At 41.7% G+C, this 16,323-nt stretch overlaps 1 protein-coding gene and 1 pseudogene across 1 annotated transcript; one reads left to right on the top strand and one right to left on the bottom strand.

Moving 5' to 3' along the window:
- Positions 1 to 241: 241 nt before the first annotated feature.
- LOC148140733 (uncharacterized) lies at positions 242 to 12,897 on the bottom strand. The gene is made up of 3 exons (XM_087979535.1): positions 12,778 to 12,897; positions 12,021 to 12,119; positions 242 to 1,279 (listed from the first exon to the last, which is right to left on the bottom strand). Exon 3 carries the CDS (start codon positions 914 to 916, stop codon positions 242 to 244), a length of 675 nt encoding a protein of 224 aa, XP_087835661.1. The 5' UTR covers positions 917 to 1,279; positions 12,021 to 12,119; positions 12,778 to 12,897.
- Positions 12,898 to 14,899: 2,002 nt separating this feature from the next.
- LOC148140732 (uncharacterized) lies at positions 14,900 to 16,095 on the top strand (annotated as a pseudogene).
- The last annotated feature ends 228 nt before the right edge of the window (positions 16,096 to 16,323 follow it).

Here is a 16,323-nt window from a genome sequence, read left to right as displayed (position 1 = left end):
CTTTATTTTGTATGCTGGAGGACATTTACATTGTTGACACTCTCCTTTGAATATCCAACTGTGGGCCATTGAGCTATATAGAGTCAAATATATTTGATTAAGCAGCTTTATTTATTAATTTAGCAATGTGACCAGGCTGGAGTTTAGTTCCATCAGCAGAAACAAAACCCAACTGTTAGAATGCGGTTCAGTTGTGGATGTGAATACCAGCAGTGAAAAAAGCAAGGTCCATCCCCTGCAATCAGTTGTGAATTTGCTGGTGTTTAAGCAGGTTGGATGACTGAGTGAATCCTTTCCCACATACGGAGCAAGTGAATGGTGTCTCCCCAGTGTGTACTCGCTGGTGCGTCTTCAAGTTCGATAAACGTGCAAAGGTTTTCACACAGCCAGAGCATTTGAAAGGTCTCTCATTGGTGTGAACTCGCTGGTGGGTCAGCAGGTGGAAGGACTGAGGGAATTCCTTCCCACAAATCGAACACGTGAATGGCTTCTCCCCAGTGTGAACCCGCTGGTTAGTTAGGAGGTTCGAAGACTGAGTGAATCCTTTCCCACAAATAAAGCAGTTTAACGGCCTCTCTCCGGTATGGACTCGCTGATGCTTCAGAAGGTTGGATGAACGGGTAAATGTCTTCACACAATAAGAACAACTGTATGGCTTCTCCCCGGTGTGAACTTGTTGGTGTGTCAGCAGGTGAGAGGATTGGGCGAATCCTTTCTCACACACGGAGCAGGTGAATGGCCTCTTGCCAGTGTGAAGCTGCTGGTGTTTCAGCAGGTTAGATGATTCTCGAAAACGCTTCCCACATTGCGAGCAGCTGAACGGCCTCTCCCCAGTGTGACTACGTAGATGTGTCTCTAACTGAGATGGGTAGTTGAATCCCTTCCCACAGTCCCCACATTTCCATGGTCGCTCCATGGTCTGGGCGGCTCTGTGACTCTCTAGGTTGGATGATGAGTTGAAGTTTTCTCCACACAAAGTACAAATGTACACTTGCTCCTGCTGAAAAGGTTAAAATGTTTATTCAGGAATGATAACTAGTCGAAGTTCTTTTCACAGTCAATGCATTGGAACATTTTCTGTCAGGTGTCTGGATCTTGGTGTTATCCCAGTCACATCGATGCTTGAAATGTTTTGAACAGGCAAATGGAGCAAATGTATCTCCTTTCACATTCAAATGCCGAGAATAACCAGGATCTGTTTGTTGTCATGCAATACTGTCAAATCTGGATATGACATTGTGTTATGAGTTTTCTGATCTCAGCTTTTCTTCCAATGTCCCTGTGAAAAGAGGTTAAAAATAATCACTACTCAAGGTACAAAACAGAATTTCAGAACAGGCATGTTTAGTTTCTATGGAACATTCTTTCCCCTATTGTTTCCTCAAAACTGTAAGCACTCATCCTATACATTTTCTTTTGTCCCTTTGGACAGATTTCATTCTGTCACACTTCTTCAAAATTTCTCTCCTCTCTGTCTTTGTCCTCTTCTGGCTGAGTTCAATTCTCCGACCCCAGTTGCAAAGTGACAACAAAGTCAACGAGTCGATGGTCACTCGTGTCTTGAAACCCAGACTGCTCCCTTTCCCATCATACAAGTTGGCTGCCATTTTTATGACCCTGCCCTGGAAACAAGAGACCCTGCTGACTCAAACCTGTCTCAATGGTCAAATGTGGGTTTCTGGCTTCCTTCATGCAACTCCAGGTGAATTTCAGTTTTTTCCTATTCACATTTTCCTCCTTATTCCTTCTCAAATATCCTGCACTTCTCTCCTCTAATCTTGGCACAATTAAGTAAAAGGAACAGTAAATCCTGCGCCTGAACCATTTTCAAAAGGGTGGATGAGAAAGAATCATATCCATACAGCAGATCCTTTCTTCCCTTGATTTCGTGGAGCATTTTATATTGTATTTATAAGTGATAACTTTTTTTTTAAATTCAAAGGTAAAATCAGAAACAACATACTTTAAATTGGAGGAAATGGAGAGAGCAGGAATTTCAGGAGAGACCATGTGGGAGGTCCAAGAATGGATCGAGAGTTCAACATAAAACAAACAATGAACTTTCACAGCTGACCGATTGTGACATTACAAGCATCTCTGGGAATCGGAGCTCTGTCCAAGAAAACCAAACAAACAGCTGTCCTTGCAGAGACCTCAGTTTCAGAACAGCTCACAGCCGGGACAATCATGATTTCATTGATCAGTGAGTATTTGTTCTGAAGATTTAAAAAACTTATAAATCTTAAATTCCTTTGTTTAATCTATAATAGACTCTGATGTTTTACTGAGATCTGTGTTTTGTTTTCTTTAAATATAAAACATAGGTATGAAGTTATCCGAGAGCAGTGCTTTTCGAGCAATAAGATGGTGGTACTGTCTGGATCTGTAAATAAAGGTAAACAGATGGCCTTTAGTAAATAAACATGCTCTTCCTGTTTGATGTGTGAGGTTATCGAGAATTTCAATATTTCTGATGATTGCGCCTGTAAGAGGTGTGTTTGGTTGTGAATCCATTGGGTCATATGGATCAGGTGGAGCAGCAGTTAGAGGCAATGAGGATGTGATGGATTGAAGTTCAGGAAGGTAGAAAACTGCAATTACAGTCAAATGGATGCGTTAACTATAGGACAGGTAGGAGAGGCAGACAGAAAGTGCAGGAGTCTCCTGTGGCTATCTGCATCTCAAACAAGTGTGCTGTTGGAAAATGTAGGGTGTGATGGACTATCAGGAGAATGTAGCACTGGCAGCCAACTTTCTGGGACTAAACCTAGCCATACCGTGACGAGAGCTATGTCCAGTTCCAAGCAATTAATTGTGATAGAGACTCTCTCTCTTTCTGCGAGCACAGACAGACATTTCTGTGACCGACAGCGAGACATCAAAATGGTCTGTAGCTGCCCTGGTCAAGGATGTCTTGGAGAGGGTGCAGTACATTCTCAAAGGGAAGAGTGACATTGTACATTGTACCAATGATATCAGAAGAGAAGGGAGATGGTTTTGCGGACAGAATATAGGATATTGAGCAGAAGATTGGAAAATAGGTCCTCTCGCGTAGTAATATATAGATTACTCCCTGTGATAGGTGCGAGTGAGAGTAGGAAGAAGATATTAGAGCAGATGAACGTGTGAGTGAAGAGCTGGTGCAGTGGGCAGCGAGTCACATTTTTGGATCATTGGAATCGTGTCTGAGGCAGAAACGGCCTTATGAGAAGGTTGGTTCGCAGCTTAATCAGAAGGGGACCGGTATCCTGGTGGGTAGATTGCTAATGCTACTTATGAGTTTGAAACCAGTAAAGGCTGGGGAGATGGGGCAATAAATAGTGTGAAAAGAGGAATGACTGAGGCTGGTACAATTGAGAAGAGGATCAGGTCAAAGAGTCAAGGCAGGCAAGAGCAAGACAGAGATAAAAATAAGACTGATCAAATAAATTGCATTTATTTCAATATAAGAGGACTGACAGGTAAAGCTGATGAACCCGAGGCATGGTTGGAAACACGGCACAGGGATATCATAAGTATTACATAAACGTGTCTCAGGGAAGGACAGGACTGGCAGCTTAATGTTTCAGGGTCCTGATGCTAGAGAAAGGAGAGATTGGACGTAAGAGTGAAGGGGGTGTGGCATTTTTGTTCAGTTGAACTCAGGGAGGATATTCCTGGGATTACGTTCAATGAAGATATTTGGATGGAAACGAAAATAAGAAAAGGATTATTACCACATTGGAATTAAATATAGGCCCCTCAATAGTCAGCAGGAAATTGAGAAGCGGCTCAGTGACTCAGTGGTTAGCACTGCTGCCTCACAGTATTAGGGACCCGAGCTCGATTCCAGCCCCGTGCAACTGTCTGTGTGTGGTGTTTGCATATTCTCCCTGTATCTGCGTGAGTTTCCTCCAGTTGCTCTGGTGTCCACCCCTAATCTAAAGATGTGCAGGTTAGGTAAATTGGCCATGTTAAATTACCCATAGTGTTCAGGGATGCATAGGTTAGGTGCATGAGGAAGGAGTAAATGTAGGAGAATGGGTCTGGGTGGGATACTGTGCGGAGGGTCGGTGTTGACTTGTTGGGCCGAAGGGCCCGTTTCCGCACAGTCGGGATCCTAATTGCTGATCAAGCAAATTTGTGAGGGGTTATCAGTTATCTCTCAGAATAAGAGGATTATAATGGTAGGGGATTTTAACGTTCCAAGCATAGACTGGGACTGATATAGTGTTAAGGGCTTAGATGAATTAGAACTTATCAATTGTCTACAAGAAGATTTTCTGATTAAATATGTCGATGAACCTCCTAAAGAAGGAGCAAAACATGACCTTCTCTTCAGAAGTAAAGCAAGGCAGTTGACTGAGGTGTCAATGGGAGTGCAAGTTGGGGCCAGTGATTATAATTCTGTTAGTTTTAAAAGAATAGAAATAATCTAAAAGTTAAGATTCTAAATTGAAGTAATGCAAATTTTGATGGAATTAGGCAAGTCATTTCAAAAGTTGATAAGGAGAAGCTATTCATGGGTAAAGGGGCTATTGGAAAGTGGGAGACCTTCAAAAATGAGATAAAGAATGAAGGGCTAGGTAATCGAAAATGGAGGATGGGGGAGAAAAGTTGCAGCCATAAGAGCTGCGACTTTGTTAAGGTATTTTCAGTGTTGAAATGAATTTCCTCATATTCTAGGAGCAGTAATTACTTTTTTATATGCTGTTGTATTGTATTGGAAGTTTGGGGAAAAAAACGATCAAAACAACAGCAGTTCAGAAAGGAAAAACACAGAAAAGGGCAGTGAATCAAATGGTGAAAGAAACTGACACTGCTGTCTAACCCAGCAGTAACCTGCACAGCTGCTTCCTTTGCTGTCTCGTTTCAAGCATCTTCAGATATTGGAGTGCTTCTAAGAAAAACAAACAGACAGCAAAATACACATATGACCTTTGAGAAACCAGTGTGTGGGAGCTCACAGCAGGGGAGCAGCTAAGTTTCTTTTTAAAAACTGTACCCACACTATTTCTTTGGTAAATCCACAATAGCGAGTAGGTGTTTACTTTTTGATTACTTCGTTAAAACTTTAAGAATATAAAAACTTCGGTATTAAGGTTGGAGTTGTGTTTTTAGAGCAGTAAGACAGTGCTAGGTTCTGGGGGTGTATATTGTTAAGATGGAAAGATGGTTTTTTTTGCAGGATTGATGTGCTCTTCCTGTCGGATGTGAGAGATTAGGGAGAGTTTCCATGCTACTGATGATTATGTCTGCAGGAAGTGTATTTCGTTGTGAATCCTGTCATATTGCATGGATCGATTGGAGCAGCAGTTCGAGGCAATGAGAAATTTGCAGGAGCGAGGGGGTGTGATGGATGGCAATTGCAGAGAGGGAGATAAACCGATGATACATTCAGGATGATGGATTACCTCGAGGAAAGGTCAGAGAAGGAGACAGGTAGTGGAAGAGTCACCTGTAGCCATCCTCATCTTAAACGAGTATGCGGTTCTGGAAAATGTAGGGGCTGATTGACTCTCAGGCGAATGTCGTACTGACAGCCAGGTTTCTGGTACTGAGACTGGCTCTAATGTAATGAGGATTATGCCAGATTCCAAGTGACCGATTGTGATAGAGGATTCTTTATTCGAGGCACAGACAGACGATTCTGTCGCTGACAGCTAAATATCGGAGTGATGTGTTGTCTCTATCGAGACAGGATCAAAGATATCTCAGAGAGGGTGTAGAATTTCCTCAAAGCTCAACAGGACCAGGATAAGGTCTGGAACTAATGTCTTAGGAAGTGAAAAGAATGAGATTCTGAGGAGAGATTATCAGAGTTTAGGTTGAATAGTAAAAAGCAGGCTTTCGAGGATAGTCATATTTGGATTACTCCAAGTGCCATGATCTAGTGATGGTAGGAATAGGAGGATAGAGTAGATGAATGCGTGGATGAGGAGTTGATACAGGGAGAAGGATTCACATTTTTTCTCATTTGAATGTCTTCTTTTGGAGAAATGGCCTGTGCAAGAAGTACGGAATGCATCTGCATTGGAAGAGGCCGAATATACTGGCGGGAAGATTTGCTGAAGCTTTTTGCGTGGAAATACATAGGTCTGTGGGGGAGGGGGTGGGGGTAGGGGACCCATGGGGATAGTGAGGAAATTGATGAGTCTGAAACTAGAACAGTTGGGAAAAAGAGTAAATCAAACAGACAGGGCAATCAAGAATAAAAAAAGAAATGAGGTAGGACTGACAAATTAAACATCATTTATTTCATTGTAGGAGGTCTAGTAAACCAGAAGCACAGAGATGAGGAACATGGGATTTGGAATATCATAGCAGTTCCAGAGATGTGGCTCAGGGATGGATCAGATTGCAGTTTAATGTTCCAGAGTATAGATTTTATAGGAAGGATAGTAAGGGGGACAAGAAAGGAAGGGGGAGTGGTGCTTTTGATTAAGGGCAACATTATGTCTGTACTTAGGGAAGATATTCCTGGGACTATGTCCAGGGAAGTTATTTTAGAAATGGGAAATAAGAAAGGGATGATCACCTTACTGGGATTGTACTTTCGATCCCCCATAGTCAGTCAGAAATTCAGTAAAAAAGCTGTAAGGAGATTTCAGTTGTTTGTATGAATCACAGGATTATGGGAGGGGATTTTGACTTTCCAAACAAGAAACTTTTCTGATTCAGTGTATGGATGTACCTACTACAGAAGGCACAAAACCCGACCTCTTCTTGGGAAATAAGGCAGGGCAGGCGAAGTGCACAGCACAGAACCAGATAAGTTAATTGTTGTTTTAAGTCTGTCCAAGAGAAAGGCTGCAGTAGTGGATGCAGTGGATTCTTCCATGATTATATGTTTTTTGGAGATACGTCTCTTGATTAAACTTAAAATATAAGCCATAGCTATTAATTTAACCTTGGGCAGTGTTTGTAGAGGAATAAGACGGTGTTATTTTCTGCGTCTGTAGATTGTGAAGGAGCAAAGATGGCCTTTGCAGTGATATGTACTTCTTGTCAGATGTGGGCGTTAAAAGAGAGTTTAAGGGTTACTGCGGATTATATCTGCCAAAAATGCTGTTGGATGCGAATCTTATCAGATCGAGTGGATCGGTTGGAGAGACAAATAGAAGCGATGAGGAATTTGCAACAGCAACAGTATGCGATGGACATCAGTTCCAGTCACATAGATGGGTTAACTTCAGGAAGTGTCAGGGAGGTAGGCAGCTACAGCAGGAGTCTTTTGTGGGTATACCCATTTCAAACAGGTATGCTGTTTTGGAAAATGTAGGGGGTGATGGATTCTCAGGGGAATGTAGCATAAACAGCCAAGTTTCTGGTATTGAGACTGGCTCTAATGCAATGAGGGGTACATCAGCTTCCAAGAGATCAATCATGTTCGGGGATTCTGTAGTCAGTGGTACAGACAGACGTTTCTGTGGCCAGCAGAGAAAAAATCAGAATGGTGTGTTGATCCCCTTGTGCCAGGATCAAAGATGTCTCAGAGAGGGTGAAGAATGTTCTCACGGGGGAGAAGGGCCAGCAGGAGGTCATTGTCCACATTGGAACCAACGACATTGGAAGGGAAAAGGTTGAGACTCTGAAGGGAGATTACACAGAGTTACGTAGAAATTTAAAAAGGAGGTCCTCAAGGGAAGTGATATCTGGATTACTCCCAGTGCTACGAGCTAGCGAGGGCAGGAATAGGAGGATAGAGCAGATAAATGCATGGCTCAGCAGCTGGTGTGTGGGAGAAGGATTCACATTTTTGGATCATTGGAATCTCTTTTGGGGTAGAAGTGACCTGTACAAGAAGAATGGATTGCACCTAAGTTGGAAGGGCACTAATATACTTGCAGGGGAATTTGCTCCAACCGCTTGGGAGGATTTGAGCTAGTAAGGTGGGATGGGACCCAGGGAGATACTGAGGCAAGAGGTCAATCAGAGACGGGTACAGCTGAGAACAGAAGTGAGTCAAACAGTCAGGGCAGGCAGGGACAAGGTAGGACCAATGAATTAAACTGCATTTATTTCAATGCAAGGGGCCTAACAGGGAAGGCAGATGAACTCAGGGCATGGTTAGGAACATGGGACTGGGGTATCATAGCAATTACGGAAGCATGGTTCAGGGATGGGCAGGACTGGCAGGTGAATGTTCCAGGATACAAATGCTACAGGAAGGATAGAAAGGGAGGCAAAAGAGGAGGGGGAGTGGCATTTTTGATAAGGGATAGCATTACAGCTATGCGAAGGGAGGATATTCCCGGAAATACATCCAGGGACGTTATTTGGGTGGAACTGAGAAATGAGAAAGGGATGATCACCTTGTTGAGATTGTATTATAGACCCCCACCAATAGTCAGAGGGAAACTGAGAAACAAACTTGGAAGGAAATCTCATCTTTTAGATTGAGAGGAATTTCTTCAGTGCGTACAAGACAGTTTTCTGATTCAGTATGTGGATGTACCTACTAGAGAAGGTGCAAAACTTGACCTAATCTTGGGAAATAAGGCAGGGCAGGTGACTGAGGAGTCAGTGGGGGAGCACTTTGGGGCCAGCGACCATAATTTTATTCATTTTAAAATAGTGATGGAAAAGGATGGACCAGATCGAAAAGTTGAAGTTCTAAATTGGAGAAAGGCCAATTTGATGGTATTAGGCAAGAACTTTTGAAAGCTGATTGGAGGCAGATGTTCGCTGGTAAAGGGACAGCTTGAAAATTGGAAGCCTTTAGAAATGAGATAACAAGAATTCAGAGAAAGTATATTCCTGTCAGGGTGAAAGGGAAGGCTGGTAGGTATAGGGAATGCTGGATGATTAAAGATATTGAGGGTTTGGTTAAGAAAAAGAGGATGTACATATATCTGGAAAGGCAAGGACTGATTTGGGACAGTCAACATGGATTTGTGCATGGGAAATCATGTCTCACAAACTTGATTGAGTTTTTTGAAGAAGTAACAAAGATTGAGGAGGGCAGAGCAGTAGATGTGATCTATATGGATTTCAGCATGGCGTTCAACAAGGTTCCCCATGGGAGACTGATTAGCAAGGTTAGATCTCATGGAATACAGGGGGAACTAGCCATTTGGATACAGAACTGGCTCAAAAGGGAGAAGACAGAGGGTGGTGGTGGAGGGTTGTTTTTCAGACTGGAGGCCTGTGACCAGTGGAGTGCCACAATGATTGGTACTGGGCTCTCTACTTTTTGTCATTTACATAAATGATTTGGATGCGAGCATAAGAGGTACAGTTAGGAAGTTTGCAGATGACACCAAAATTGGAGGTGTAGTGGACAGTGAAGAGGGTTACCTCAGATTACAACAGGATCTGGACCAGATGGACCAATGGGCTGGGAAGTGGCAGATGGAGTTTAATTCAGATAAATGCGAGGTGCTGCATTTTGGGAACGCAAATCTTAGCAGGACTTATACACTTAATTGTCAGGTCCTAGGGAGTGTTACTGAACAAAGAGATCTTAGAGTGCAGGTTCATAGCTCCTTGAAAGTGGAGTCGCAGGTAGATAGGATAGTGAAGAAGGCGTTTGGTCTGCTTTCCTTTATTGGTCAGAGTATTGAGTACAGGAGTTGGGAGGTCATGTTGCGGCTGCACAAGACATTGGTTAGGTCACTGTTGGAATATTGCATGCAATTCTGTTCTCCTTCCTATCGGAAAGATGTTGTGAAACTTGAAAGGGTTCAGAAAATATTTACAAGGATTTTGCCAGGGTTGGAGGATCTGAGCTACAGGGAGAGGCTGAACAGGCTGGGGCTGTTTTCCCTGGAGCGTCGGAGGCTGAGGGGTGACCTTATAGAGGTTTACAAAATTATGAGGGGCTTGGATAGGATAAATAGGCAAAGTCTTTGTCCTGGGGTCAGGGAGTTCAGAACTGGAGGGCATATATTTCATTTGTCACACTGTTGCTCACTTAATGTTAAAAAATCACGCACCTACCTGAGTAAGGAGCAGTGCTCCAAAAGCATGCACTTTCAAATAAACCTGTACGACCATAACAAGGTGTTGCGTGGTTTTTAACTTTGTCCACCCCAGTCCAACATCACCATCTCTACATCATGGCTCACTTAATTAAATTGTATCATAGACAAAATTAAATAAACTTTTCTTTTCTTTTACTTAAGTAATGAACACAGATTCCAAATAGCAAAGGCCCCAAAGTTCCTCCTTGCAGGACTCCCTTTATCATAGCCTGCCAACTCCGAAATGCCCATTTATCTCTAATTTCAGCTTTTGTCTGGTAACTAATTCTTGACCCTTTCTAACACAAGGAGCCGTAAACTTTTTGTTTCACCCTTTTCTGTGACAAGCTATCAAAATATGTTTGACGTCTTTTAATACACCATTTGCTAGTCTCACAGGGTCTGAACAGATTACCAAGATATAATCGAAAAGGGTAAGAGAAGTGTACAGGCAGAAAGGCTTTACTTAGAACCAAACTCTCAGAAAAAAAATCAGTTAGTGTTAATGTGTAATATAATGCAATCAGAAACCAGCTTAAATAATGGAAAATAGGGTTTTTAAATGAGAGAACGGCTTAAAAAAATGAAGCACCAAGGGAAGTTTACTGGGAAATACAGAAAAATCATAATTGCACATCATGGAACTACACAGTTCAGGTCGTTAAATGTTGTTTGGTATCAACTACAAATTTGGAGGTTTTGAAGAAAGTATAGAAAGTAACAAGGATTCAGGCACTTCATAAACAAATACTTAACAGGGTATAAGGCTTCAACTGCTAAAATTGACAATTTGCTTAATAATAGATGAGTTTTCAACGTCAATATGAGGCGATTTGTTTGAAAGGAAGATGAACAAAAAGGGTATTAATGGCCAATATTTACCAGGTGTGGCTAGTAATTTGTGAAATTTGATTATAATAAGTAGAAGAAGGAAGTCCACAGGATAAATACTGTACACAGGATGAGGGCCAGGAGGTTGGACCATTGGAGAAAGGACATGAAGTACAAAGATGAAAGGCAGGAAAATGTGGGTAAAATCAAACACTGAATTGGTATCAAACATTCCCCTTAAAGTGATCATGAATTGTTGAAGAAATCCAAAGATGGGGGAGTCAAACAATAGTGCACAAAAAGATCGAAGTAATGGTGTAGTTTAACTAAGAAAAAAATGAAGATTGATGTTGCTGTTTCAACACAATGCTCACGAATGGAGAGATCTCCAAACTGTAATGGGCGCATAGCAGCACTTGGCTATCTCATTTTCTTCTTACAAAGAAAGGAGAAACATCTCTCCTTTTATATTCCACTCCCTTTGCAATAACGCGAAACATTTGCCGTCTGTCTGACTTGGTGAACTTGGATTCTACTTTATTCTGTAATTTATGCATGAGGACTCCCAGATGCATCTGTTTTGAAACTTGCTGCAGTTTTTCTCCACTTAAGTAACATTCAGCTCCTCTTTTCTTCCTGCTAAACCTCACATTTCCAGACATTACATTCCATCTAACAATTTTTTGCCCACTCTCTTAGCCTGTATAAATGCCTCTCCACAACTTTTACATTCTCACCATATTACTTCCTACCTATTTTTTCTTACACGCAAATTAGCTATGGCACATTCATTATCCTCAGCCAAGTCATTGTTATATATCATCATAAACTATGTGCCCCCACCCACTCCATGAGATGCAGTTTGCTATTGTGATCAGGCACCATTTGTCCAAATTTGGAAGAGGCCGAGTGTTATACTCACTGGACTATTAGTTTAAAGATTGAGATAATGTTCTGAGCCTGGTTTGAATACCACCAAGGCACACAGTGGAATTTGAATTTAGTGAAATCTGGAAGGATAGATTACTCCTATCAGTGTCTTCTTTCCTTTTTTAATCCTTTCCTTCACCCATATCGACTTAATGTGCACCAATCCAGGATTATTCCTTGCTACCGGACTTATTCCATTTTGTACGGAACATACTACCTTACTCCCTGTTCTTTCATGCATGCTTTTGCATAAAAGTCACATACATCTGAGGATTTAATTTCCATTGTTGATCTATTCGCAATAACAATGATTACCTTTCAGATTCTGTTTCTTCACATTATCCTGAGATTGTCATCGTCCTTCAGCAGAATCTCATTCTTTGTCCGACACACTATATACACACCTGTATAGGGCTAAGAGTGAGAGAGAAAAACTATATCGTTAATAAGTATTAAATGGAGATTTCTATTTTCACAGCAAGAAAATTCCCAATTTCATCGTTTGCAACAGAGGTGTTAGAATTGGAACATTTGTGAAAGGATTCATAAATGAACAAGTATCAGACAGATAATAATAAGGAATAGGGCAAACAGACCCAGGCAAAGTTATGTTTAAAGAATTCCTGACTGGGTGATCAATTTTGTAAAAAGGGAATGCATCTGTTTCTTCTATTTGTTCGAAACAAGATCAAAACTTGGATAATTGGACATCTACGCATGATAAGTTGGTGTGAAGAGTCTGTATTCAGGAAAGTTTTCAAACCAGCCAGTCAAGAAATGAAACGGTTGAATAAATGATGGATAAGTTGTACTCAACACTCCAGTGGTGAACCATGAGAAGTACCGTCCTGAATCTTGCACTGGGTAACAACAATGCCTGAGTGAACTTGCTTAATTACAGAAAAAGGTAACCATAAAATTACGAAATCGAAAATGCATAACAACTTCTGCGGGTGGGGAAAACACCTTTGGGGGCTGATCACAATAAATTCGACGCTTTTGAAGAGCCAACCAGTAATCGCAAGTTCAATACCCACAATGCTCTGCGATTGAGTAAGTACTCTGTCCAAACCTTTGAATTCGATGGTGCCGAAAGCGCGCATGCTCACCAGGACGGGCAGCGGGGCATTCTGGATGCTCCTTTGTCTCGAACCAGATGCGGTGGACAGGAGAAAAGGGAGCGGGGACTGGCAGCGAGAGTATGGTGGAAGACCAATAGCGCCAAGTGAATGGTAACCTTGCTCCCTTTAAACCACAGACGCCAAATGGCCAGGCGGAGCAAATCTGATTCGGGCCCCGACACCAGCAATCAGCACCTCTTAACCAGCTCTCACGGCTATCCCCTCTCCCCAAAAACCGACCCGAGTCAACTTCCGAAACGCCCAATGCGCATGCTCGTCTCTGGACTTGCTTCCCCCGAGACGGCAGGATTTTTTGCTCCTGTGTTTTGCTGTCCTCCTGCTATTTATATTCTACAGCGTCTGGAATCGCAGAGGGCACCATTATCCTGCAACATTAAAACAAAACGGCCATACCCCGTCTTCTGTGCATGTGCACGCAGTTTTTGAATCTTCCTCACAATATCTCTCGTTGAAATTATTCCAGTTTGAAAGGTAAAACGGTCTAAGTTTCTGATTCAGTGCTCTTAGGAATCACCTCGGAAGATTGGAGCTCATTCAGGCGCCATGCAAATACTCCCAAGGAGCGAGGACATGGGCATTGTTTGGCCAGGATAAAAACTGAATGGTGCAACCGTCTGAATGGCTTCCTCTGCTTTCACTGACAGTCGTGGTTTGTTTTAGTTAATGGGTTGTGGGTATTTCTGTCAAGGCCATAACATGTTGGCCATCCTTAATTACGTTTGAGAAGGCAGGGTACGTTTCTCCTGTCTGTCTGACTCAGTTTTACAATGGACAGTGATTTCTTTTTGTTCACTGAACATATCTAATTTCAAGCAGGAATATTGTAAGTGTGAGGCGTCAGCTGATGAAAGCGGAATAGCCTCTTAACGCACATTTCCGATGATCGCACAGATAGATTGGGCACAGAGTCTCATATGGAAGATAAAGGGTTCTGCATAGAACTTGATATGGTCAGATTCAGAATATTCAGGGGATTCAGCAAGAGGAGAAATGAATACAGCCACTCATAATCCATGAGGGAACAAGGGAAAGTCAACCAAATGAGAATTATGTTTTAAATGCTGTGATGGGTTTGGATGTTGACACCGAGTAGAGGCAGGTTTGATTTGATTTTATTTGATTTATCATTGTCACATGTATTGAAGTACAGTTAAAAATGTTGGCTTACCTGCTTTACAGCCAGACCATTCTGTACAAATGCATGAGGATAACAACAGAATGCAGGATACGATGTTCCACCTGCTGAGATGGTGCAGAGAGAGATCAACACTAACACTAAAGAGGTCAATTCAAAAGTCCGGTAATGGCAGGGAAAAAGCTGTTTTTTCAATGCAAACAAATTGCATATAAATTCGATGTGTTCTGCCTGATAGAAGAACAAACAAAGATTAGTGTAGGAAGGGCCTTGATGATTTTTCTGCTTTTCCAAAGCATCAGGAAGTATAGATGAAGTCAATGGATAGGAAAATGGTTTGCAAGATGGATTAAGCTGTGTTAACAAATCTATAATTTCTTTTGGTCTTGGGAAGAACAGTTGCTGTATCATGCTGGGATACAGACAAATAGAATGAGTGAGTGAATGGGAAGTGAATGTAGAGCTGAAAGTAAACAAGTTCAGCAAGTATATTCTGTACACAATTGAACTTCACTCTGTTATAACACTGATAACTTTTATGATTTCCTTTTTACAGGGCATTCGACCAAGAGCATTTACAGATGGGAAATTCAAACCAAGTATCATATGAAGATCTGGCAGCATCAATCAGTTCATTAGACCTCGAATGTCATCTACCTTTGGATGCGGAAGGAGATTAATTTTGCCTGTTCAGTTTGTGAGGAAAGAATTTCCTGAATAAATTTCACCAGAGAAGCACCAACACACACACACACGCAAGTGAGTCTATTCCAGTAGATTGCCTGTGAAATAACGTTTTATAATTTATGCAGCCTCAACAATAGCACTTACGATGCAGAATAGTTAATCAACTGTTTTGTGTGTCAACGAGATTCAATTGATTATCCAAGCAAGAGAGACGTAAGGATATATACACAATGGAGAAGCCTTGGAAATGTCGGGAATGTGGAAAGGATTCAATTATCCATCCAAAATGGAAAATCATCAACGTAGCAACACTGGAGAATGGGCATTCACCTGCTCTGTTTGTGGTAAAGGTTTCAGTTACCCATCTGAATTGAAAAATCAGCGATGCAGCCACACTGCGGAGAGGCCATTCACCTGCTCTGTATGTGGGAAAGGATTCGGTCAATTCGCGATCCTCCAGACACATCAGCGGGTTCACACTGATGAGAGACCATTCACTTGCATTCATTGTGGGAAGCGATTCAGACAGTCACCTCATCTAATTGCACACCAGAGAATTCACACAGGGGAAAGGCCATATACATGCCCTATGTGTGGGAAGAGATTCACCCATGTATCCCACCAGCTGACACTCCAGGGTGTACACACTGGGGAGCGGCCTTTTACCCGCCCTGTGTGTCAGAAGAGATTTACACTGTCATCTGAGCTTTTGACACATCAGCGGGTTCACACTGGAGAAAGGCTATTCATCTGCTTAGTGTGTGAGAAGGGATCTAATCGATCTTCTAATTTACAGAGACACCAGCAAGTTCACGTGAGATTGAAGGGGCTTGAATGTTCTATTATTGCTAGTGTTAATTATGCACAAGACTGAATCAGATGAATTCAATCCGTATTTGCTTTGGCTTCTGTTCATACTGGAATACTGGATCATTGGTTGCTTTCATTCTGAGAACATCAGTGTCCCTTTCGGAAGCACTGTTCAACAGAGAAACAAGTCAACAGGAGATTTATAAATGCATTTTTGAAAAATAAAAAGGGAACTAAAACTAATCCAATAAATTATGTACAAAGGAACTACATAATAGTGGTGTGAAATCTATATTCAAATCGAGAATTGACTCCAAGAAACAGCAAATAGTATTTAAAATAAAACGTCAGTGCTTATTTCAAAATAGAAAGTGCCCATTCTTAATACTTTGAACAGTAACAGGAAAATCAGATAAAGGTAACGCAGTAGATGTAACATGTTTATGTTTTTTAAAGGCCTTCAATCAGTGAGAATATAGTACATTCATGACGAAAGTCAGAGCATGTGGAGTCAAAGACCAGATTTAATTGACAGGAAGCTCTCTGTACAGCAGAATATTTTGTATACGGCAAATGATTTACCCATTCACTCAACCTATAAACACAATAGTGACATTTGACAGGAGGGGTTGATTCTGCAAGTAGTACTTCGATGAAACACATCCTGGACTCGACTATGATAATGAACTGTGCACAGGTTCTTGCATTCATACTGAATTTTACACATTGGCTCTCTGGCTCAAGATTCCATTTAATCATAGTACATAATTTCTGTTCACTTGATAAGAGAATTCAGTGGCTGTGCCAACATTCCCTGTGGAACAGAGTTTTCCCTGTCTTTACG

The sequence above is a fragment of the Chiloscyllium plagiosum genome, unplaced genomic scaffold, assembly GCF_037043375.1.
Source record: "Chiloscyllium plagiosum isolate Xiang-an unplaced genomic scaffold, Cpla_swu_hap1 HiC_scaffold_35, whole genome shotgun sequence".
Taxonomy (NCBI): Eukaryota; Metazoa; Chordata; class Chondrichthyes; order Orectolobiformes; family Hemiscylliidae; genus Chiloscyllium; species Chiloscyllium plagiosum.
This window is presented reverse-complemented; position numbering and strand designations above follow the sequence as displayed.